We start from the raw sequence: 24,678 nt of genomic DNA, 5'->3' as shown, positions 1-24,678 counted from the left end.
AATAAGATACAGAAATAATTATTTAAAAACAGACAATAGAGAACAAGATTTAACCAAATACAACATCTAATGTCAAAATTAAATTGGTGCTCAAGGTTTGCAGTTTATCTAGGGCCGATAGAATTTGAATTGAAGTTAGCCTTTTAGCACCTTAGCATTAGCATCTTCTATGTAGCACTTTAGCATTAGCATAACTTGTGTTTTTGATTACTTAGCGCAACTTAATGTTTAGTTAGCAGTGTCCACCAGTGTATTTTTATTTATTTATTTATTTTACCAGTTTAAATATTCCTTAACTGATAAAAAAAAATGATGATTGAAAACACATCCTCACAAATAGACAAAATGTTTTTCTTTATAAAATAATAACTTGTTTGTAAACAAAGCTTTGCTCAGCAGTAGAAGCTCTTTAGATAACACTTTAATGGACCCAAAGTCACAGTTCAGTTCAAAAATATTTTAGCTATCCCAAAGTGAAATCAAATGTTGTCATAACTCATATCACACAAGTATCTCTCAAGAGTCATAGTGATGTCAGTCTTGCAAGCAATCTGACACACTAACACTTGCTACAGTATGCTGACAGGAATAGGAGTATTGTCTGTCTCATGACAGATTTAGTTGCATTGAACGAAGCTTTAAATCTCCCTTTGACTCCCTGACCTGTCATATTGAACACATAATATCTCCCCCTGACTTTTTCTTGTCCTTTTTGCTCTCAATCTAATCAGTAGAGATGATTGAAATGAAAAGAAGCGAGAGCAAAAAATAAAAGAAGAAAAAAGGTGAAGGCAGAGAATGTAACAAAGAGGCATAGTTGATTTAAAGTGGAGCAGGAGAGAGGGCTTCGGCAGTGGGGAATTGTCATTTTTTTCCTGCCTTCCTCCAAAGCTCTCCTACTGAGGGAAAAGAGGAATTTCAGATGAGGTTTGGGATTTCTGCCCACTTCAAAGACGTCTTCACACAAGTCCTCGGCTTTCTTTTCACTCTTATGTGAAACAGATTTCACTTCCAAGGGGCAGAGTAATTTGTGCCACCCTCCCTTTAACTCTATGAACTGTGGATTAAAAAGAAAAATATAGAGTTTTACTGCAATATCACAGCACCCTGTACTGCACTGTAAAGCTCTATGTTGTTTCTGACTTGACAGCTGCACCCAGCATTTACAGCTGAGGTCAGAGGATTGCACCAACTCACACTGAGCATAAATTATTTAGCTTTAAACTAAGTATTTGAACTATTTTTTTTTTTTTTATTATTTGCAGCATACATTTTTTCCTGTTTAAGGTCATTTAGGATTACCAGCATTATTTCTATTTGCTAAATACAAGAATAACTTTAAAGTCTGGAGTTTATATGCATTGAGCATGAAGTGACATTAACAATTCAGCTTCAAACCAATCATTTTAAAACTGCTTTTAAACTTCTCCTGTTTTAGCTCGTTTAGAATTATCAACATTATTTCTATTTGCTAAACCCCAGAATAATTTCCTTTAAAATCAGAAGCTTACATGCACTTCCTGGTATTCCGGCCCTTTCTTGACAGAACTGGCGTAACTGGGTCAGGTTTGTGATGATGTTGATTATATGTAACCTCCTGTCTAGAACTGTCCTGCATTTACTGAGAGTTACCGTGTAAAATTTACAATTGCTATGAAAATATGTCTTTACTTTCTGCTTTGTTTGTCACACAGAATAAAGTATCCTGCAATAAATGCAGTAATTTTAACTGCGAAGAGGATTCAGATCTTGGATCGTGGCGAAGAGCAGAATAAATGCTAAAAGAAAAGGAGACTAAATGTTTAAAAAAGGTTTGATTTTGTGTCAAATAAGAGTAATCCAGATGAAGTGGACCTGTGTCTGTTTGCAAACACTTTCCTGCCTTGTGAACAGGGAGTCACAGTTGAGTTATGGGAGCACATGGTTCCTGCGAACCTTCGGTTTGTTACGCTCTCCTGGCGGACTTGTTCCTGCATGGCAGGTGAGGAGAAGGAGCCGGTCACACCATCTGTTGCAGCCGCAGCACATGGCGGTCTGCACCACTCCCGAGGAAACAGAGCCGAAACAACACCGACCGCGGCTCAGAGGGCACCAAAGCAAAAAGGAAAAGGTTGAGTGATGGTCCAGATAATCTGCTGTCACGACTCTGCAGACATTCTGCTTCTGTTGATGGATTTAAAATGTTCATAGAAAGGATATTGTGCGTGGCTGTACGCCATGTGTGGAGGCTAATCTCTATGGGGGCGATAAAAGGCAGGACGTTAGCAGGTGACCGCTCTGCACTTCCTGTTTCTGACCAGCTGTTAGCTCTGGTTCCACGCATACCGACTCCTCAAAAATGCCACTGTTGTTCCATTTAGATTTTACTGACTGAATGTGGCACCTGGAAGGTGTTTTTTTCTGATTTCTTATTAGTTTGGAACTAGCGTGCACCAAAGTTACAATAATGGATTTTTCATTATAGTTTAGCTGTGGCTTTTCATTTGTCTAATTCAGGAAGTTTCATTCATTTTTAGAGTGTGTTTGCTAGTTTTTATTACTAAAATATTTAGTTTTATTTATTTTTAGAGTGTGTTTGCTAGTTTATATTACTAAAATATTTAGTTTTATTTATTTTTAGAGCGTGTTTGCTAGTTTTTATTACTAAAATATTTAGTTTTATTCATTTTTAGAGCGTGTTTGCTAGTTTTTATTACTAAAATATTTAGTTTTATTCATTTTTAGAGTGTGTTTGCTAGTTTTTATTACTAAAATATTTAATTTTATTCATTTTTAGAGCGTGTTTGCTAGTTTTTATTACTAAAATATTTAGTTTTATTCATTTTTAGAGTGTGTTTGCTAGTTTTTGTTACTAAAATATTTAGTTTTATTCATTTTTAGAGCGTGTTTGCTAGTTTTTATTACTAAAATATTGCTTAGGTTTTATTAGTTATGTTAGAAGTTTTAGTTTTTCATACTTTAGTTCACTTTTAGGCGCAGAATTCAAAAAGGTCAGAGTATTGTATTGCGATTATGTACATTGATTTGGTGATGAATACTCAATAGAAGATGCAATTTTCAAGAAATGGATTTGATTATTGTTGAGCAACTACATGACTCTGGTGTTTTCTCTCAACTTTTGCTGTCGCCATTTTTGCAGACTAGCAATCACTCCTTCTGTGAGTTTTACACCAGAGTATTGGGGCAACGCTCCAACAATTTTCATTTAATTTTGAGGATGTAGTCATAATAGTAAGATGCAATTTTACCAGAAGAATGTCTTAAAATCATGAGAAAAAAATTTTTGTTTCAATGAGAAAAAACTTAGATAATATTTTTTCATTATTTTTGTGTTGGAGTTCTCATAAAACCACAGCACAGCTACTACTTCATTCTCCTAATACTACAAACATATTTTGGTAATATTAAGACTTTCTTCTTGTAGTTAAAAAGAATAAATATTCCTTTATTTAATCAGGTAAACCCCGTTGAGATCTAGATCTCATTTTCAAGAGGGACCTGAGCAAAAATTTGCAATACATAGCAACCTGGTAACAAGATAAAAACAATTAATACATATGCTTAAATAATAAAGCATTTTATCCTGGCTCTAATATTTTTTTGTACCGTTGACTTGATTTCAAAAGTCAAATAAATAGAGGTTGTTAAACAATATGGCTGTCATGGACTGAATTATGGAAACCCAAGAAATGCATTAGTGAAAAAAAATCCTTATTTTTCACAAATCAAATGTAGCGTCAACCAAAAGGCTCATGCTAACTCTGGAGGAGCTGCAGTTCAGGTGGGACATTCTGTGGACGGGACATCCATCTTGTCAGGGGGGCTGAAAACAAAACCATATTTTTATATTTTTTGTTTGAAAAAAACTTTTACAAACAAGCCTAAACTTCCTGTTACAGTAATGGCCAACTTGGACCAAATAATGTTTGTGTTTAAAATGTGAAAAGGTTCCAGGGGCACGAAAACTTTTTCACAGTCCTGTGGACACGAGGAATAAAAAGAAATCTTCTTGTTGGAAAGCAAATCAAAATCACAATGAAATATTTTCCAACATGACAAATTATGCATATTCTAGAAGAATTACATAAAGATGTTTTCAATTTCAATAACAATGCTTTGAGTTCAGAGGAGGGACGCCTGAGTAACGTGGCTAACTAGGGCAGGGTTTATGCTGAAGGGAATAGAGATGGTGGAGAGAGAGCTTGTGATTTATTTCTTTTTTAAGAGAAAATGTGTGGGCAGAGGGGTTGAAAAAGCTCCTTTCCGGGGAGCCTGTTAAAAACCATCTCTTGAGTAAGAGGTAGATAGAAGTGCAGGAAGGCTTCCTGCAGAGAAGCTGGCTTATTTCCAAACCAAATATTCCCTCATATGCAGCGCTGCATACACTTTTGCACATGTGCACCGGCTGCTGTCCTCTTTTCAGCCCCAGGCTTTCTTTGGGATTATTTTTGGAGTTGACAAAAGCTGATTGGGTAATGATTCATATATGTGTTACCTTCATATATGATGAAGAGATGGGGGTTGGTCTGTGAGGCACACACTGAGTTGTGGTCATCAATCTTGCTAAATCTGAAAGGTTTCCAGTCAGTGAATGGGCTCATAAAGCTCAAACATAGTCTGTGGTTTACAACAAGATGAATAAACTGAACTGTGATTTGATAGCTTAGTTTGACTTAAATACAAATCGAACGACTTTCACTTCGTCAAGTCTCAAAGTGCTAATTTGTGTTAAAAATAAAATTAGGGAAATGTCATAAATGATATAAGCATTCTTCTTTACACATATCATCCAGAGCATTTTGTCCCTCTAGCTGCATTTCTATTGAACATAAAATTGTGCAAACAGGAATTATGTTTCAATTTGCTTAAAGGAAACATAGCAATTTCGAAAACATTTCTTGATTAAAAGGTTTTTTGCGCTGGGAAGAGGTGGTTTTCCGGCTGTATTAAAATCAGTGTATTTTGCAAAACTGCGATGGAAACACTTTTTTTTTTTGTATCACGAGTCATGTGATCCACAACCAGATGTTACTACTGGCAGAAACAGCAAAGAAGATAAGCGGAAATGGTAGAAGTATAATGGCACAGCCTGTTTTTAAGTAATTATAGCATAAACAAACTTATTCATGTGTGATTTTAATTGAGTTTCTTATTTAATGGAAACACCTCAATTACGAAATTGTGTTTTTTTCCCCCAACATTAGTGATGAAAAGGCAGCTTCTTTTATGTTCTACTTTGGTGTGTCACTTGAGGCCAATATTGGACTTTGTGTCATGTTTTCCTATTAGAATACGACAATTAAAAGTTGGATTTCTCTAAATAAGTGCAACATAATGCTACTTTTGCTGCTTGTGTAGTCAAGACCAGCGTCTCACTCTATAAAAACAAAAACACAAAATGTAGAATATGATTAAGTGTTTCTAAAATTAATCTGAAAGACCCACATTCCCATAAAGGCATCCACAAATTCATGTATAATCATGAGCAAAAATCTAACTTTGGTAGAAGTTGACATCAAATGTCCTGTCCCCTCAATTGCTCAAAGTCAATACTACATTTGGTTACTTCCCTGAATACATTAACTACATTAGCTTGCATTAGCTTGTGGATCTAGCTAAGTAGTAAACAGCTGTCAAGAAATGGTAGCTAGTTCTCTAAAACATGCAGTATTTACTGTACACAAATAGCTAACTTAATATGTACAGCTAATATTGACTAAACCTCTTTGTGTGAGAACACGGTAAAGATTTTTGATGCAGAGGCAGATGGCTAATGTTAGCTGGCTAGCTAGCGTTGCTAATATCACTTACACATAGCTTACTTTTCTTTGTTCTTCCTGTCTAAGTAGTAATAAAAGTTTGATGTCTCTGAAAGTGAGGCATTGCAGAATTTACAAGTGGTTTTGATGGATGCTTCTACAAATATTTATCATTTATTTAGCTGAATTGTGTTACAGAAGATTTATTTTGGTGACGTGTCTTGGAGTCCGAGAGAACAGTAAAAATATCTTTAGTGTTTTATTTGCTGACGTCGCATGCAATTTTTTCAAGGTTTCATCCAACGACTTTCCTGAGGCGTGCGTGGCGGCCATCTTCTGTAACCCGATAACCAGCAGTTATTGTTCCCTAACCAGAGGTTTCCCATCTGCATATCTGCTCTAATCTAGTGTCCACATGTGATGAAGACAGGCAAGTAGGGTGACGAACTCCAAGGAGCTTTCCCCCCGCTGCAGCTGTTATCCAAGGTGACCCCATTCAGTCACTGATAAAAACACCACAAACCTGCTCATGTTACATGTTCACTGCTTCCATTGTTTCCAAGTCTGGACCAATCTTATTTTAACACTATATTTCTTGTGCCATGGTGGCTTGTCTAAACCCTAAGTTTTGATAATAACGTGATGTATGCTCGTTCAGATGAGGAAACCATCTGTTAGATGGATGTATGTTGGAGAAACGTGTAGGCGAGCTGGAGAAGGGATGTTTCAGTGGTTGCTATGGCTCACTTAGTTATCAGAAGAGTTATGTTGGCTCATTTATAACCATGCATTTAAGTCTAGTAGGTAATAGGGGAAATATGAAAATAAAACAATCTTTATAAAAACGAATTTTTCAGTGTATTTATTAGATAAATTTAAAGGAAATGGCACAGGAAACTTCTCAAAATTAGGATGACCAAGCACTGGGAGGTAACGGTCTAAGACGTGAAATTCACTAACAAAAACAAAACTAAATGCCTTTCAGCATTCGGGCACGGTGGAGTTCAAACCAAGCACCAGAAATGGGGACGAAAGCTGATTTCAGTGACTTTGAATGTGATTTTGTTGATGGTGCAGGTCAACTGGTCTGAGTATTTCAAGATTCGGCGTATCTACTGGGATTGTCACGCAAATAACCTTTTGTCAGATTTATATAGAATGGTTTCAATCATCTTTTTGTACAAAAGTCCAACCATAATTCGCAGTTCATTAAACAAGTCAGAATTTAGGTGACATGTGCACCATAAATCCCACAGCTTGTGGAGAAGTATTTATACCTTGTTAGCTTTTATCGTAATTCTATGTTACAGCCACCAAGTTTGATATGTCTTATTTGGACTTTTTATATCACTAAGACAAAGTGATGTATAAATGAGAGGTGGAAAGAAAATTATGCTGTCTGAACTTGATTTATTTGGGTTTTTGGGGTTATTCCTGGGTTTGAATTTTTGATCATTTGTCATCTGTGTTTGGCGCCAGTTATTCCTTGTTTTCTTTTTCCTAGTTGTGATTTAGATCAGCCTTTGTTTCTGTTTTAATACTTCTGATCAGTCTATTCTTAGTTGTTGTTTATTTAGTTTTGTTTATTCCCCAGTTTGTTTACACCTTCTTTCTCCTCTGTGCCATCTCTCTCTCCCTCAGCCTGCTAGCTGCTCGCTTTCCACAGCTGGACCCTGATTCTAATAAAAATCTGTCTATTGTTCAAGCTCCCTGTATTTCACCTGCTCTCCTTCACTCACTCCTCACTGATTTCTTCCACTTGTCTCATGTTTCTCTGTCTCCGTTAGCTCCTTCTGTGTCCCTTTCTGTTTATTTTTTTCTAAGCTGTTTTTAGGATTTTCTTCTTAAAACATTATTTCATCATATCCTCCCAGATATCTGCTTTCTCGTTGGTCCAATTCAATGTAATTGACATGACGGCTGCATGGTCTTCAAACGTTTCACAAATGAAAATCGGAGTGTGAAACCTCAAAGTTATTGACACTACAGGTGGATTTATAATGAGACACATGTACATGCAGGTGTATTAATGCATTAATAAGGTGGCATCTGAAAAGTCCAGACTCTTATTTGTGGAAATTCAATTGGAAGGAGCTAAATATAGGAGTACAACACAGTTTTTATGTTTTTATCTGAGAAAATATGCTTTACTGTTGACTGATGTAGTACAAAATCTCCACAAAATACAGTATATAGTTTGTTGTTGCAGCATGACAACATGTCAAAATGTTCAAGGAGTGGGACTAGTGAGGACGTTTTCAGCTTTAATTAGCTGAACTCCAAGCATCAAGTCTCAGACAAACAGAAACTAGGTAAAAAATCTCAGCAATCACAATCAGCTGTGAGTTTTACTGTTGTGAAAACAACAAGAGGGTGGTATGTCACAGCTTGTCATCTGCTCTTCTTCACAGGATGGATGAACCTCGGTACCTGCTGACTTTAGGTCTCACAGCTCTGTTTGCTCTGGGAGTCGTCATTTCCGGAACCACCGCCCAGATTAGCGTTCAGTCTTAAAACTCAAAGACATTTTGGCTCTTGAGTGAAAGCAACAAACCCACCCAGTTTTTCCACCTCACTACAAGAACTACGCCGGCGCATTATCTGATAATAGAGCCATTGGTCAAACAAAATTTTTTCATGCATCCATTTTGGATCTAAAGGAACGGTCTCCGGTCTGCTTGGCACTCGCATTCAAGCCGCACCAGAGTTCACTTCAACCAACCCGAGTTTGTAGGTCGACCAGAGTTCACTTTTTTGGTCTGCATCAGTTTGATTGTGCATTCACACCTCCCCAAACAAACCTGACCTCCATAGGCAGATAAAGAGTTTGATTAAAGTGGACTAAACAGGACTAGTGTGATAGAAACTATTGATAAATCTGCCAAGCAACAAAGCCACGTAATCAACAAAACAAACTCTGGTCTGCCTATACACTTGGTTTGGTTGAAGATTATCGTTAAGTCTTAAAACTTAACGCTAAGTTAAGGTTTAAGACTACACACCAGAGTATTTGACCTCTGGTGAATGCCAAGTGGGCTGGAGACTGTTTCAAAAGCAAGAAGTGGAATATAGCGCCGGGCATTCTGGGTACAACCAAAACAAACATGTTAGCCTATCGCTAGCGCGTAGCGGAAGAAATGGTTTGTGGTCTGTTGTCACAGACAAAAGAGAAATCCTTCAAGCGCTAAAAATTTGACGCCACTCCATTTCTGTTGACAGAAAGTTGCGCTCAGTGTCTTCTTCAGAGGTTTTCAAGGTTGTTTTGTTTAGGTTGTTGTTGGTGCAGCGCCACCACAGGCGAGGAGGGGAAGCAGTTGCTCAAATGTTTGGTTTGTTTGATACAGTGCAGTTGTGAAAGAGAACCGCAGCAGCTGAAAATGTAACAAATGTCGCAGTTGTGGTCGAGTCACGCCTCGGTTTGACTGTAATGAGTCTATTGTGAACCGCTCCAGTGAATGCTAAAGGACATGATCCGAGGAAGCTAGCAGAACTGCTTCATCCACAAAAAGCAACCTCCGCTTGAATGTTGTGATTCTATACCCAATTAATTTCACCTCCTTTTTGCTCTTTCTCCATGTTTACATACTAAAAAAAAATAAAAGCTGTGTATTTTGTGAGGTTGAGGCGCAAATCTAAATGTCTGCACTTTAAAGATAAACCATATCAGGCCCCAAAACTCTTTCTTTTTCTTTTTTCTTGTTTTGTTATTCTTTTATAAAAATATTCTGCATCTGCAAAATTAGACCTAAAAGGACTCGCCACCTCCAACTGATACGGGAGGAAATAAGTTGTGTGAATGCAGCCAGCGGGACCTCAAAGGTGTGGCGCGATAAGGCAGCCATGTTTAATCTCAACCTTAAGGTCTTTCTTCCAAGAAGAAATGTGAATTTGGAGCAGGAGAAACACAGATAAGCTGCTTTTTTTAAAAAAAAAAATGCAGGAATAGGAGGAGGACCCCGGCAGGACCTTAATTGCGTCCCTCCCCTTTTCCTCCCTCCTCTTCTTCCTCTCTCCTCCTCCTCCTCCTCTCTCCTCCGGGCTGCTGCCGAACTTCTCTTCCACACCGACTCCACTTGTGTTCAGTTTGTGTTTGGACTGAGTAGGAGAGAGGAGCAACGAGAAGACATGGCTTTCCTACGAGGAGCGTTTCTGCCGCTGTTTCTTCATATCTTCCTGCTGAACCGGAGCGGTGAGTTAAACCGCATTTTAACTCCTCTTCTTGTTATTTTTATTTAAAGAAAAAAAAAAAAGTTTCAACCAGACAACAGACGGCAAGTTTTACTGGAAATTTTTTCGGATGCTCTTGACATTTTTATGCGCAAACTCGCCGTCGCCGTTCAGTTATAACTGCGTGCTAAATAACAAACAAAAATAATACTAATCTCGCTTTGCACTTATAATTGCAAACAGATAAGTAAGCATGTCCAGCTGGTCTAGTTTGTTCTTGTTTAACTTTTAGTTTGAGCTTTTTAGACCTTAAAGTCGGGGCGCTGTAAAAACCCTGAAAGGTGTAATTAATTACTTCGTAATTGATGCTGCTCATTAGCACTCCGAGTCCTGGCTTCAGCCGATAAAAGCCAGTTTAAACACTCTGACATGTGATGGGTGTTTTTAAAGGCGTGTGACCTTGTGCTCTGAAGTCTGGAGAAGTTATTAAAGCCTTAATGCTCCTTGCTGTGGAACCACTGTTCGTGGCCGCAGGGCTAAAACTGGATGGACTCAGTGCAGTTTGGGTTTTGTTAGCCAGTAAATGTGATGGAAAGCTTTGTTTTACACTCAGTATGGTCATAATGTTTGTTTCTTTTCATGCCTGCTGTAATTCACTTGTTGTGGGAAATAGTTGGAGGTGATCCTTTTTTTTTTTTTGTAAAAATCAAACAGTTTCTGATTTTTGCTTACGCAAATGGTTGCTTTAGTCTGCAACGGAAACATTTCTTACTGAACTAGTCTGCAGTATTAACCCATAAATAATTAAAGTGCAGCTCCACGTAGCCCAGTATCTGTGCATTTGGGTTGCTTTGTATCAAGAAGTGTTGGAATCAATGGTATCAACATTTTGCAGGTTATTGAGGAGAAATTAACTGTGATGAAAATCAGAAGAAAACAAAAGCACCAACAGATTAAAGTAAGAGTTGTTTACCCTCCCTTGACGTTTGTTGCGTCAGGAAGTGCAGCGGAGATCGTCTCAGGCAACCATTGCTGGCGGCATTGTCACAGCTCGGATCTGGGAATGACTTCAAACCAACTTAACTGTGTTCCAGTTCCAAGTTCAAAACCAGTGGGTGGGTTGGTGGTGGTGTGGGGGGGGTCTCATTAAAATGCTCAGTGACCAGGCTTATGGGAACCGCCTCTTTCCAGACAGAAACCGGAATTTTACTGTTCCCAGTTTTAAATACGACAAGAACAAAGACCAAGCAGAATCAAAAGCAGTCGCCATGCATGTGAAATTTGGTGAGCGTTTCAATCAGGAAGTGTTTGTTGGACCTTGTCACAGTTTATTTCTGATTAAGCTTGTGCTACATTGATAGGGCGTTCTCTTTGTAGTTATAGGTTAGATTTTCCTTGTTTTAAAATACATCAAAAATTTCCTCTAAAATCAGAATTCCAGCTCTAAAACAGATGGGGGTCCTCAAACATTGCTGCGCTCAAAATCCAATATGGCTGCCATGCATGTCAAACTGAATATGGTCATTTATTGGCATTACTTTAAATTGCCTGTTGTCAAAGTTGAATGAAATGCCTTAGGGTTGGACGATATGGCTGAAAAACATGTCACAATATAAGTGTTTCATATTAGTCGATATCAATAATTGTCTTTTGATAATAATTGATAAAAGTTTTTTTTGTTTTAAATATCTAAATTACTACCAAACTGGTGGCGTGACCTTTCCCGTTTTAGCCACAGCTTTCACCTCACCGCATTGTTTTCTTAGCTTTAAGGAATTATGAGAGACAGACGCAAAACCTTAACCTGCTGCTGTGCACGTTACTCAGCAGTTGTCGCTAGGTAACTGAAGTCGGGAGCAGGTTGTTGCTTGGTAACCAAAGAAAGATTGATGCCACCAAACCAGCTTAGCTGGCCTTTCTTGTGAATCATAGTTCAGTGAATATTCCATCCATCCATCCATCCATCCATCCATCCATCCATCCAGCCATCCAGCCATCCATCCATCCATCCATCCATCCATCCATGGTTATCCATCTTACATGGTTAACCCTAGTGGGGTCGCCAGGCTGCTGGTGCCTATCTCCAGTGGTATTTTGTATGTATTGAGTATTGAATATTCTATCAGATGTATTATCAATTGATATTGATGACTTGTCTGTTGCAATATATCCCTAACAGGCTTCCTTGGCAAGGTTTATGAGTCGGGACAGTAAGCTCAGACATGTATGCACCATTTTGTGCCCAAGCAAAAGTTGGTTAGAAAAACTACAGAGGCAAAATTACCAGGACCCAAAAGCAGGCTTCTGCTTATTGGCTTCTGTTGCTAGTAACATTACAACAATTATTAAGCAAGTCCAAAAAAATGCTCAAATGATGGGATGTTATTCCCGGACTAAGCTGCAACGTCTGCAAAAAGCCAATCCATAACTGCTGCAAGTAAAACAAACTGAAGGCAAAATATTTCTGTGTTTTGTGTTAAAACACTGAAGCAACGTTTTCACTGAAGGAGGTGGTTTAGTGTAACATATGTGAAATACTTTGCAAGATAGAGATTCTCAGAAGTGTAGATAACTTTCTTCAACTACCACTGTGACACATGCATGATAGCCATATTGGATTTTGATGTTGGGGTCAGTTTGAAAATTCAGATTTCCCAAATTGGGATCCTGATTTGTGAAACGTTTCTATACAGGTGTGTGCGATATGGACTTAGAATGCTGTCATGATATTATGTGGTACTATTGTGACAATGATAAATATTGTGGAAAAATAAACAATATATTACTACGTTTTAAGGTAATAAATGTATAAATGGCCTGCAGGTAATACAGTTGTATTGCAGGTAATACAGTTGTATTGCAGGTAATACAGTTGTATTACCTGCAGGCCATTTGTACATGCAGCGTACAAGTGTAAAGTGTAAAGGCTAAGTATGGTTCTACTTCTGTTTAAAAATGGTGGTACTTGTAGTGTTGGTCTTGATCTGAGCTGATAGTTAAATGGTCAGTTTTTGTGTTTTGACCAGTAAAGAACCAGCAGCTTGATGTGAAAGTCCAGTTACGATGACATGTGTCCATGTGCATGCTCGTACTCCTCCTGGTTCTGTGAAACCAGTCAGAATCTCTCTTTGCTGTTGTTTTTTTTTCTTTTACAAACTCATGCCTCATTTCCTCTAATTGCTCCGGTTCTGTATTTTTGCCTAAACTCCCTCAGTTAAGGCTGCAGCTCACTGTATCTTTATCGGATCATTCTGTAGAACATTTTACGCCTTATTAATCCACAGATACTTTGAATAGAGATGTGTAATCTGCCCAACTCCGTGCAGCCCAAGGTCCTGCATGCAGATGTGTTGCTTTGTCTGGAACACGCTTGAGGTATGCGAGGTATTTGGTTTGGGACTTTTTAAACAGAGAAGTCACTCGCCAACCAAACATTTCAACTCCAAAATTTAGCTCATGAGGATTTGTTGACAGAAAAACAGGTTAGCAACTGTTACGCTAAGTAGAGTGAGGTTCGAATGCATTTATTTCCTTTCACTCTTCAGCTACACTTAAATTATGTAGATGGAAGTTATAGCTGTCTTTTCTTTGTTTTTTGGAAGGAAAATTTGCTCTGGTCGAGCTAGATAAAAAAAACAAAAAACTTGAGATAATAGTTACCAATGTTTTTGTCTCCCTTTCCTTTAGAGGGTTAATTGGCGTGGTCAGCTGGGGACAGGATCTGGGTTTGATCCAGGACTCCCTGTCGGGATTATTTCTCCTAGCTGGCCAGGGAACGTCTGGGAATGTCACAGAGGGAAGAACGTGGTAGTGGATACAGGGATTTTGTTTTAGGCATAATGTTGTAAGTTATGTTTCCACATTTTTGTCTTTACCTTATTGGTAGAATCTTGTAATGTTACTGTTCTTCACCAATCACCAGTTGCATTATTCCTTTTCAAAATGACTTTGCCCATTTTCTGGCTCGTTTTGTTTAATGTGAATCACATCTTGTCTGAAGGAAATGTCATTTCTGAACTAGAAAAAAAAAACTTCAATAAAATACAAACTTTTAATGTAATCTATTACATTTTACTGGCAACTCTATAAAGTAAAGTATTAAGCAGGTATTTTAAGGAAGTGTTTTGAAGATGTCAAAGAATCTGATTCCAATTTTTGGTTCCCTTTCTCTAGCATGAACTGTAATGTTATCTTTACAAATTTGAATTTAACCTTATATTTTCAAAATTTAATTCAATCCAAATTAAAAAATACTTGATAGATCCCGAAGGAAAATTAAATAATAGGAGGATGTAACCTTTATGACAAAAGAAGTTTTTTACGTATTCATTAAATTGTCACCATGCCATGACAGTAAAATGTGAAACAGATAATCATTGAAAAGATCAATCTCCTCCTATTGCCATCTGAAGAAATGCACTTCTGACTAAGAACAACCAATCAGAGCCAGGAGGAGGATCTTAGCGCTGTCAACCATCCTCATGTCTTTGCTGTGCTAATTGCGGAGAAAGAACTAACTGTTAACCAAAATCGTTTATTGGCAGTCATCGGTGGCCATGCTAACTAGCATTAGCATTCACAATAAGCTCTGCTAGCTGCAGTGTATCAGAGATCAAGGGCTGGGGATGAGCAGCGCCACAAGGAGGGTGATTGAGAGCGTTAATACCCCAAAACAGGACCAGTTAGGTTAACTGGTCTTTAAATAGTCCTTTATTTAAATGAGAAAGTATTAAACCTCCTATCTAAACTTTTCCTACCCAAGTGGAAGCCTCGTTCTTTCTCTTTGTCTCACAACAGGACAGCACTCTCAGTCCCGCCCTGATCCCCTGTTTTTACCCCATGAGCCTCGTCTTAATTGGGTTACCTCCATTACATCCTCATCTCCCCTCTCCCTCCTCTGGAGAAGGAGTTAGCTGTCTGTTTCTGGATTAGGTCGGGGGGGGGGGCACTCCCAGAGACCCCGGTTCCTCCAAATAACTTTTAAATCAGACACTGTCTGAACCGCCCTGCTCCCTAACTAACCCTGAAGGACACTTAGTCAAATACAGTTTGAGGCTAAAAGCGTTTCTCTTGTATGGAAATGAACCCAACCGGTGTGTGAGGAGAAGCCCAAACATTTAGCCATTTAGCTCAGTAGATACAGCACACACACACACGCCCACACACACACGCACAAACATTGATTTCAAAGTCCAGTGTTCATCAGCATGATGGTCATGTTCTCCTGTAATAATGGGTGAGTGAGCCGCGCTGTTGTGCAGTAAATCTCTGCGTTGGCAGAGCTTTTATGTTGACATACACAGACAGGAAAGGATGGGCTTTTTAATCCATGCTGTAATGAAATATCTCTAACTAAACAAGTCTTCATCCTTTGCTGCCTTTAAAGGCAGGGTGGGATCGATAAAGTCGCTTTCTTTCTGTGCAAAGTAGCTTTTGCAATCAGAACATGGACTGGCTGTTTTTTATGCTGGCAAAGTAAAGCTACTTACAGTAATCACAAATTAGACAATAAATATGTTCCTACCAGAGGTGGGTAGTAACTAGTTACACTTACGTGAGTAACTTTTTTTGGGGAAAAAAATATGTCTAGAAGTATTTTTACTAAGTTTTCCCTTACTTCTTATTTGAGTTATTTTATTCAGAGACATGTCTACTCTTGGGCCTTGTACATATGTAGCAAATATCTCTGCCACATCGTTTAAAGAAATAATATTACATATATTACACAGGATTGCTTTCAGAAAAGTTTTCATCCAATGAACCCGCACAAATCTGGCCTGAGCGTCATTTTAAATGTGCCAGACCCATAGGGGGCAGTGTACCATAAAGCTGATACCTATGTCAGCCAATCAAATAGCTTCAAAACAACCTCAACTTCCTGTTAGGACTTGAACATTGTGCGAGGACATTTGTTTGTGTGTCCGGTCATACTTCGTGTTATTCTTTACATCTGTAAATTTTGCGCATGCGCACAGCGCTGGAGGGCAAAAGACTATGGGGCCCCAAAAGGGACATTGGTAGTTATTATTTTTTTGCGTTCCCTTGCTAAAGTATTGCATTCCTTCGGAATACCTTAGCTTTACCTCACAATACTTTTGCAAACTTACACAGACATAAACATGCAGTGAATAAATACATTTTCAATCAGTTTTTTGCACCACAGAGTTAAGAATAAACACTGAGGCTCTTTAAATGTGCATACATTTGAAATTTTAAATTGACATTTGTGACTGTTTATAAAATAGACCAGCAAATATTGCAGTAAGCATATTGCAAGGTAACACAAAGGTATTGCAATAGAACGCAAAAGAAAGCATTTTTCTCATGTCCTCTAGAGCGCTCCTTAAAAGACGATTCTTTTACTTGCCTTTCAAACAAAATGAAACTTTGAGATGTACAGTACAGACCAAAAGTTTGGACACACCTTTTAATTCAGTGAGTTTCCTTTATTTTCATGACTATTGACATTGTAGATTCACACTGAAGGCATCAGAACTGTGAATAACACATGTGGAAATATGCACTAAACAAAAAAGTGTAAAACAACTGAAAATACCCCTTATATTCTAGTTTCTTCAAAGTAGCAACCTTTAGCTGTGATCACTGCTTTGCACACACTCTGCATTTTCTTGATGAACTTCAAGAGGTCGTCACCTGAAATGGTTTTCACTTCATAGGTCAACCTGCCCTGTCAGGTTAATAAGTGGGATTTCTTGCCTTATAAATAGTCATGAGAATAAAGAAAACCCATTGAATTAGAAGGTGTGTCCAAACATTTGGTGGTTACTGTAGGTGTTATTAATGTATTGCAGTGTGCCACAACAAAGGGAAAAATAATGCAGGAAAAATGTTCAAGAATGACTTAAAACCACTCAAATTCTTCTTTTTCTCCCTGTTGAGTATATGGATATATTGACGTATTATTTGTCATAGACTGTTTCCCACGTAGCCACACAAACACAGATACAGAGTTTTATTAAATCTTCACTTTGGTTGGAGTTTAAAAATAATACATTTTAGTTGTATAAAACTGAGTTTTTGTGTGGATGAAAGACCAAACTGCATAGAAATGTTTTAGTTTTCCCACATGTCTGCCTACATGTGGGCTCGCCCTGACATCAGGATACTCTACCAATGAAAGTACAAGTAACTTCCCTGAAAGAAGAACAAGCTTGTTTTAACCAAACACAAAGATATATACAGTAGATCAGATACTCAGAACTTCATCTGCCTGGTTTTTTTAATGATCTCAAGTCTCTAAATACATTTCCTTTCTGGTATGTTTCGGCTAAGTGCACAGCTTTGGTTCGGTCTCCTCCAATTAGACCAGCTTCAGATGAATTGTGACACTAAACCAGTTTCTCAGTTTTCTCCCGGGGTTTCTTGAAAATCTGTCGTGTAATTTCTTGGAGAGTTTTCATTCGCTCCAGCAGCCAATCAAGAGCGTGGGATGACTGTGGGACGGTTGCCATTCTTCAGCTGCAGCTCTTTGACTGGGCAGTGCTCACTTTTATTCTTGTCTGGCATCACTACTAAAGACAAACCGTCTGAAATATCTTTGGGTTTTCTCCCATCTAAAAGCTACACGTATTCATGGCTGTACTGTCAATTCTTTAAAAATGTTTTGGTGTGGACATCTATAGATGGATTTCTGTTTTTCTGTTGTTTTTTTACTTTTTAATTTTTTTTTTTTACCATTGGAGCAAATACAAAGGTAGATTGATCTGAAGATTTTATTTGTGGTGTTACCTGAGACTAAAAGCCAGTGTCTGTGACAGACTAACGACTATTTGACTGTGACTGAAGTCGTTTTCGTGGGTCTGTCAGGATTTATTGCCGGTGGAGCTAAAGACAACATGAAGCATGAACAGTTTTTACCAAAATGTTATTGTTGGCAAAATTCATCGGGACTGTAATCTTTTTTTAATCACCATTCCATTTCCAAATCCTTGCATATAAAGATTGTACTGTTGTTTTTTTGTTTTTTTTAAATAAATGGAGACAGAAAACCGCCAGTCTAAAGATAAGTTTGAAACTGTTTGGATTGAATTAGCTACAAAATTCAAAGTGAAAAAAGAGCAAAAATGATTTAGCTCATATTTTTCTTAGCTTTAGAGTTACTATTCTATATTTTAATTGGCTATTAGAAGAATAACATAAAAACTTTCTGTTGTGAAAGTTAAGGAAAACAAGCTCTTGCTGCAAGGTCAATGGAAATAGACTCTGTACCCAGAAAAAGTTGTTTTTCTCCTTGAATTCAAACCAGAAAACATTTTCTTATTTGTGATGCAATACACATCTTTATCTTTATATATATATATATATATATATATATATATATATATATATATATATATATATATATATATATATATATATATATATATGTGTGTGTGTGTGTGTGTGTGTGTGTGTGGGTGGTGAGGGGGTGTGTTGTGTTTAATATTTTTAAGTTTAAAAAGATGACCCAGAAAAATAAAAAGCTGTTTGGTCTCCTTGTCTTCTTGTTTTTTAACAGATAAAATGACGTTTCTATGGCAACGCTTTGTTGTGCTGTTGATAAGAATATCTAGTTTTGGAAACTTTATGGTGGTTGGGCCTATCAGTTAAAGTAAACACAGGCTGGTCTTTCTTTATCCGTGTCTGGGTGCCTGGGAATGCCTCCGACCGGCTTGTCTGCACGCTGGAGGAGGTGTGCAGCTGTTGGCTCCAGTTGTCCATGTGGGATTAGTGCGTTTGCCTGAGTGATAGTCGGCCATGACAGCCATATAATCTAATGTATTGGCTCATTGTTTTCATTAAAGAGAGTGTGCTGTTTGATCCCGGTAGAATTATAACGCTGCTGCCCTGTAACTTTCAGGCATATGTCAGCTAATTCAGCCGGCGCGCAGGTCAGTGTGTGGAGCAATCAAATCCCACCTTCCAGATATTTAATCTGCTTACTTTAACTGAGCTTCTGTCTACATTGAGCAGTTTCTGTTATCGCACACAGAAGACTAAAGCTGTAAATAATAAAAGGTTAATAATAATAAAGGTTCACAGTTATAATCCTTGTCCTGTTTGTTTAGGTTTGAGCAGGAAAAATGTCTAATGAAGCTCAAGGAATTTTAGTTAGCTTTGTTGTTTTTTTTGTGGATTAACCACAAACGTGTAACATTGTGTTTATATACACTCTTACACTGACATGTCTCCACCACACTTTACCGTTGTCGATGCGAGGAGCCGCCGTATTGGATGTCAAAGTTTTCTTTTGAGAAATTCTCTGACTTTTGAGTTTTGCCCCGGAGGTTTTAATTGATTTTCTGTCTCAGAAGTCAGATTTTTCCAATTCTGGCTAAAAATGAAATGTATGTTTAATATCTCCGCTCAACTTCCAAAAGTTTTGAGCAAACTTTTCAACTCTGTTAGATGCTCATATAAAATTTCTGTTCAATGTAAGTAAACATTTATATTTATCTTCAAGTTGACCTGTAAGGCTTTATGACATTTGGTCTGGTCCTGTGGACCCAAACATCATTGTAAGTGTGTAGGGGGTGTGTCAGGTGTGTGGTCATCAATTTTATTTTTCTGAATTACATTCTTCACAGAAAATGACCCAAGGCCAACGAGTCTCAGGTTAAAAAGAAAACAAACAAACTTTTATTTGTTTTGCTATTATAAAAAGTGAAAACGGTTCCCACACACCCGAACAGATAAGATGTTGAAAAAAAAGAGGAAAAAGAAAAAGTGACTTAGCCAAATCTACTGGTTTGGAATGAATTATCTATATATATTAGAATGAATGTAATTTTGTCTAATATTGTCGTTACGTATGGCTGTAACAATTAGGAACCAGAGGCTCCTAACTAGCATGGACCAAATGATAAACAGAGAGAACCCTCCCCTTCGCGCTGAAGGTTTGGACTGAAGTTTTTCTTTTTCAAGTTTTGTCACTCTGGTAAGGCAGAGGCTCACCAGTGAATGGGAATGTCCGCTATGTCACAACTTATTTGTCAAGTGTGCTTCCATCTCTCCTTTAGCGCTTAAACTCTTTCAGAAAATAAAAAAAACCACCCCAATCATGTGTAAAAACGTTTTAGCGAAATTGATAGTTGTTTCAAATTTTGCTGTTTCCATCAACTGTTTCTCACTCATACGCATAAAACAAGATGGAAACGTTGCTGATGTTAATCTTATTTTCTATATTCCACTTGTGGTTCACACTAAATGAAATGTGTTATATAACTTTAATAAATAGAGTTTATCAGCAGGAGGTTTCTTATTTTGGTTTGATCAGTGGTCATAATTCTTCACATTTTCCCCAAATGTGAGAGCAGTGTCAGAGTAAATATGCAATTAAATTACAACATAGGGGAGATTTGAGTCTTAATTTCTTTGAAAACAAATGTAAAAGCATTCATTTTATTTGGTACAAATTGGCAAAGAGAACAACTGATCAGTTCAACCTGCCTTGTCGTTTGTTTTTTGCTGTGTGTTTTAAGCCGATCATCAGATGTTCTGAATCATGTTTTAGGAAAATCAAAGAAACAGTGTTTAGCTGGCAGGAGCAGAACTGACAGCCACCCTCATGCCTGCGTTAAAGGCGGCTCGTCTTGCATGTGTAGGTTTGAAGTCTGACTGGGGCTTTAGACCCAGCAGCTGCTTCTGTAGTTTGATCCAAACCCTTCTGGGAGGGAATTTCTTCTCTATCGACTATCTTTCTGGTGCTGAAGAGCTGCTTGAAACATCCTCGACTCGCTATCCTCAGAGCATATCTTCCGACTTTACGAGATTGGAGACGGTTATTTAAACGCACTCAGGAAAAAACGCAAACAGCTAATGAGAAAGCTGGTGTTCTGGTCTCAGAAATGTGCTCCGTGTCTCCTGTAACAGAAATGATTTTGTTTTTGTCTGTTTTGCTGAGCAGTGCTTAGAGGCCTGTGCATCTGAATCACAGGTATTGAATTTGGCTGCCCTGCATGCACAGGATTGATTATTTCTGCGCAGCAGTTTGAAAGGGTTTTAAAGAATGCAGAGGCAAGTTTTTACTGGCCTTGATCCTCCCACTAGCTTGATTTTTTAAATAGGTATTTCTAATGAAGGCTTATTTCGCAGACATTATGCTTTATATACACATCATATACAGTATATTATATATATTATACTATTATATTATACTTAGAATTCCTATTTGCATTTTCTGAGCCATTTGAAAGAAGGTTTGTTTAAATTTGTTTTTACATGTTTGACCAAGATAGTCAACCTATTGATTTTGTCAGTTTCAGTTTATTTTTTATTTTACATCGTCTGTTATACTCCTAATTGCCCTGACTGAACAAATTCAAGTTTCCCATGTTGGATAAGCTGTACTGGTGAAAAGTTATCAAATACATTTTTACTTCAGTACATTTATGTCTTTCTTTAGAAAAGGAAATGTTTAAAGTTAGTCCAGCTGTTTTTCTGTATCTGATTGGAACTGGCATATATTAAATCTCAGTCATTGGTGTCACAAGTAAAGAAAGTCTGACCATTTGAAATGAATCACTGCAATAAAGGAACTTTCCTATAAAGAGATAATGAAGGAGCAAGTAGAATTTGCATTATTTTGTGAATTATACGTGAAACGTCTTGCATATGAAGAATAATATTTGTGAAAAAGTAGATTAAATCAGGGATGTGTTCATGTTAATGTAAGAGAGGAGTCTCTTTCTTTGTTTTAAAACAAGACGTTCATTAGCCGTGCTTCAGTCCTCAGCAGATCTGGCAATTTGTCTCTGAACTATGCCCAGGCAAAATTGGCCATCTGCACATGATGTCCCTTCATATTTAGACGGCCCATCTGTAAGGACACATGGCACTCTCCTGGGCCGGGGTCCAAGTGTTGGCAGAGGCCCCGCCGGAGCCAAAGGGGCAGGGGAAAAACACCCTCCAGTGAGAAGCTGTTCCTTCCTCTTGTCCTCACTTTTCTTCAGTCTGCGGAGCCTAAACAGCAGCTGCTCACACCTGACGCCCAAAACCTCGGACGGACCACATTCTGCAGGGTGGGGGGCAAGACCGGATTCACGTTACAAAGAAATTATACAAAAGGTCTTCGCCTGCCTCCCGCCTTTTCCAAGTCTTAGTTCCCTCCCCCCCTCCCCAACACCACCACATCGTGTCTCCTGAGGCACCTCTCTCATGCCCCACGTCTTTGTTGTGTTTTTGTTTTCTGAGTGTCGTGGACGGAGCCTGGGAATATTTACTCTTCCTCGTAGACAACAGTTCTTTCAGGAACAGCAGGAGTGCACATGTAGCTGCAAGAGAACCACAGTTTTAATTTTTAAACTAGTTTTCAATAAGAGTTAGTTTTATTTAAACATATTTTTAGATGTTACCATGCCTTGCTCTGCAAAAATACAAACTCTTACCAAGTATTTTAGACTAGTTTCTAGCTTCTTGTGCAAATATCTCAGTAAACTTAAAATAAGACAAAGCTAACTTACAAGTAACTTTTCAGCAATATAAAAGTTACTTGTATATTGTAACTTTAATTTGATGAGAATTATTGATTTCCATCAAATTATTGATGAAAAAGTACTAGTTCTGTTAGCAAATTATTTCACTTATAACAAGACATTTTTCCCATGTTATAAGTGAAATAATCTTCCAATGAAATTACCGTATTCTTCGGACTACTAGCCGCTACTTTTCCCCCACGCTTCGAACCAGGCGGCTTTTAGCCCGGTGCGGCTTTCCTGTGGATTTTTCTTCAACCACCAGGGGGCTCTTTAGCAGGAAGTGAATCATTGGAAGTCAAAATTGGAAACCAAAGAAGAAAGTGCTGATTTTCATTTAGACCAAGCACATGCTAGCAACAGGCACGACGGAGAAATGTTTTCAAACTCATATCCCCTCATCATGGAAACAACACGAAGAAGTTCATATGATGCAGCTTTTAAGTTGAAGGCTATCGATCTGACTGATAGTACAGATCGATAGCCGCTGCACGTATTAAGCTCGACGTGAACGAATCCATTTTTTTGGCGTTGGAGACGCAGGGCTGCGTCCTTAATATCAGGTTTATTAAGGACACAGCCCTCTGCTGCGTCCTTGTGGAAAACCGAGAGCAGCGGAGATACCAGCGGCTAATAGGCCGGTGCGCCTTGAATATGTATGTTTTCCAGTTTTTAAAAAAAGCTGTGGGTGTGGCTTTTAGTAAGGTGCGCTTTATAGTCTGGAAAATACGGTAGTACTTCAGTACTAAAGGACTGAACCAACTACCACTACTCAGTGGTGGTTGTTATTGTGTCTTGTCTCTATGCTGTAACTGCGAAGTAATTTCCCTGCTGGGATGAATAAAGTACTTCTATTCTATTCTATTCTATATTTAAAAAAATCAATATTAAGGAATTATTTACTTAAAACAAAGTCCTGTAAGATAGGTATTTCAAGTCTACTTGCAATAAGCTTGATCAAAATTAGATAAGACATTATCTAGTTACATACCTAAATAATAAGGTCGAAGAGACAGTGAAATGTTTTTATCTAAAAAATAACAAGGGAGAGGTCAATAGGTTAGCTATGCTAGCTTGACTTTGACAACCTTCACTTGTAGATCTGCTGCAGAAAAATGAGGTGGCCCACAAACCATCTCTCTGCCAGATCATCAGTAAAGCAGGTGTTTAAATTAACTACTGAACCACTGCTGTGTTCACTTATTAATAATCGCAAAATAAACATCAAGCCTGAAAACATTTAACTGTAAAGTGTTCTGTGTGTGGAAAATGTTTGCGTGTTTTTTGCCGTTGGATCCCAATACTTGAACGTAATCTCTATGTTAGCTAATATGGAGCTGTTGTCAGTCAGTTGCTACGGCAACGGCTTTGTGTAGCCGACACGGAAAAAAGAAGAATATGAGTGGTTTTGAATTGTTCTTCAGCGGTTTTTCTCTTTGCTGTAGGACACCGCACTAAATGAATAATACATGCATCTCCAGGTTACAGTCTGCTAGCGGATTTGATTCGTCTTTTTGCCCTCCAGCGTTGTGCGTGTACGTAAAACTTCCTGTTGCAGACATTAAAATGCTATAGTGGCCTGTACATCTAGTGTTGCTTCTAGAAAAAATCCTACAGATTCCCAACAATACGAGGTCTGATTACGTCACCTGGAGCGTTGCATCATTCGGTCAAAGTTACCCATTAATCAGTTGAGCTGTAAAAAAAGCCTCCTGTTGAACTCTGTTAGCTGCAGAGTGGAAACCTCAGAGACCTCTTTTCTTCCTTCGGGCCTGTTTGAAATGTGACCACAGGACTATGTCACTGCTAAGAGCTTACGCTAGTATCTTCAAGCATGTTCTCTGGTAATGTATGCAAGATAAATCTCCTCTGCAAACAATGCACATGCCACAGAGCTTCTCCAGTAATTGCACGAGGCGTCCCCTCAGGCCTCGTCATTGTTCAGAGGAATGCCACGTTCTCTGATTACTTTTGTTGCTGGGTTGTGTGTCAAACTGCCAAGTCATGTGTGTCACTGTCTCACACTCAGAAAAGCCTCAAGAGCTTGCAAAAAATAGATGTTGTGCTGCGTGTCATCCATCACTGCGGTTAAGTTGGGAAGCGATATCATGGCCGCGTATGATGGATTTATGAACATAGCAAACATGGCAGGTATTCTTCGTGTCTTCCTGATGTTTATGGGTCAAAGAGTGCAGAGGCTGCTTTCACATAATATGAGACAAGAACAGAAGACACTCAGATTACAGGTCATGTCTGAACGATTTAATTCATTTTGAGTT

General features: G+C 38.2%; 1 protein-coding gene across 4 annotated transcripts in view; it reads left to right on the top strand.

Annotated features, from left to right (window-relative positions):
- Positions 1-9,799: 9,799 nt before the first annotated feature.
- Positions 9,800-24,678, top strand: part of LOC102233691 (cell surface glycoprotein MUC18-like) — a 69,131-nt gene continuing 54,252 nt past the window's right edge. For 2 of the 4 annotated variants that reach the window (XM_023342827.1, XM_023342825.1), the window contains exon 1: positions 9,800-9,948. In XM_023342827.1, coding sequence (XP_023198595.1) covers positions 9,885-9,948 — 64 coding nt within the window. In that variant the 5' untranslated portion in view covers positions 9,800-9,884. Of the gene's footprint in view, positions 9,949-13,651; positions 13,771-24,678 lie in introns of those variants that run through there. The other 2 variants (XM_023342826.1, XM_023342828.1) reach the window with 2 other exon arrangements.

Source organism: Xiphophorus maculatus, chromosome 11, assembly GCF_002775205.1.
Source record: "Xiphophorus maculatus strain JP 163 A chromosome 11, X_maculatus-5.0-male, whole genome shotgun sequence".
Classification (NCBI taxonomy): Eukaryota; Metazoa; Chordata; class Actinopteri; order Cyprinodontiformes; family Poeciliidae; genus Xiphophorus; species Xiphophorus maculatus.
This window is presented reverse-complemented; position numbering and strand designations above follow the sequence as displayed.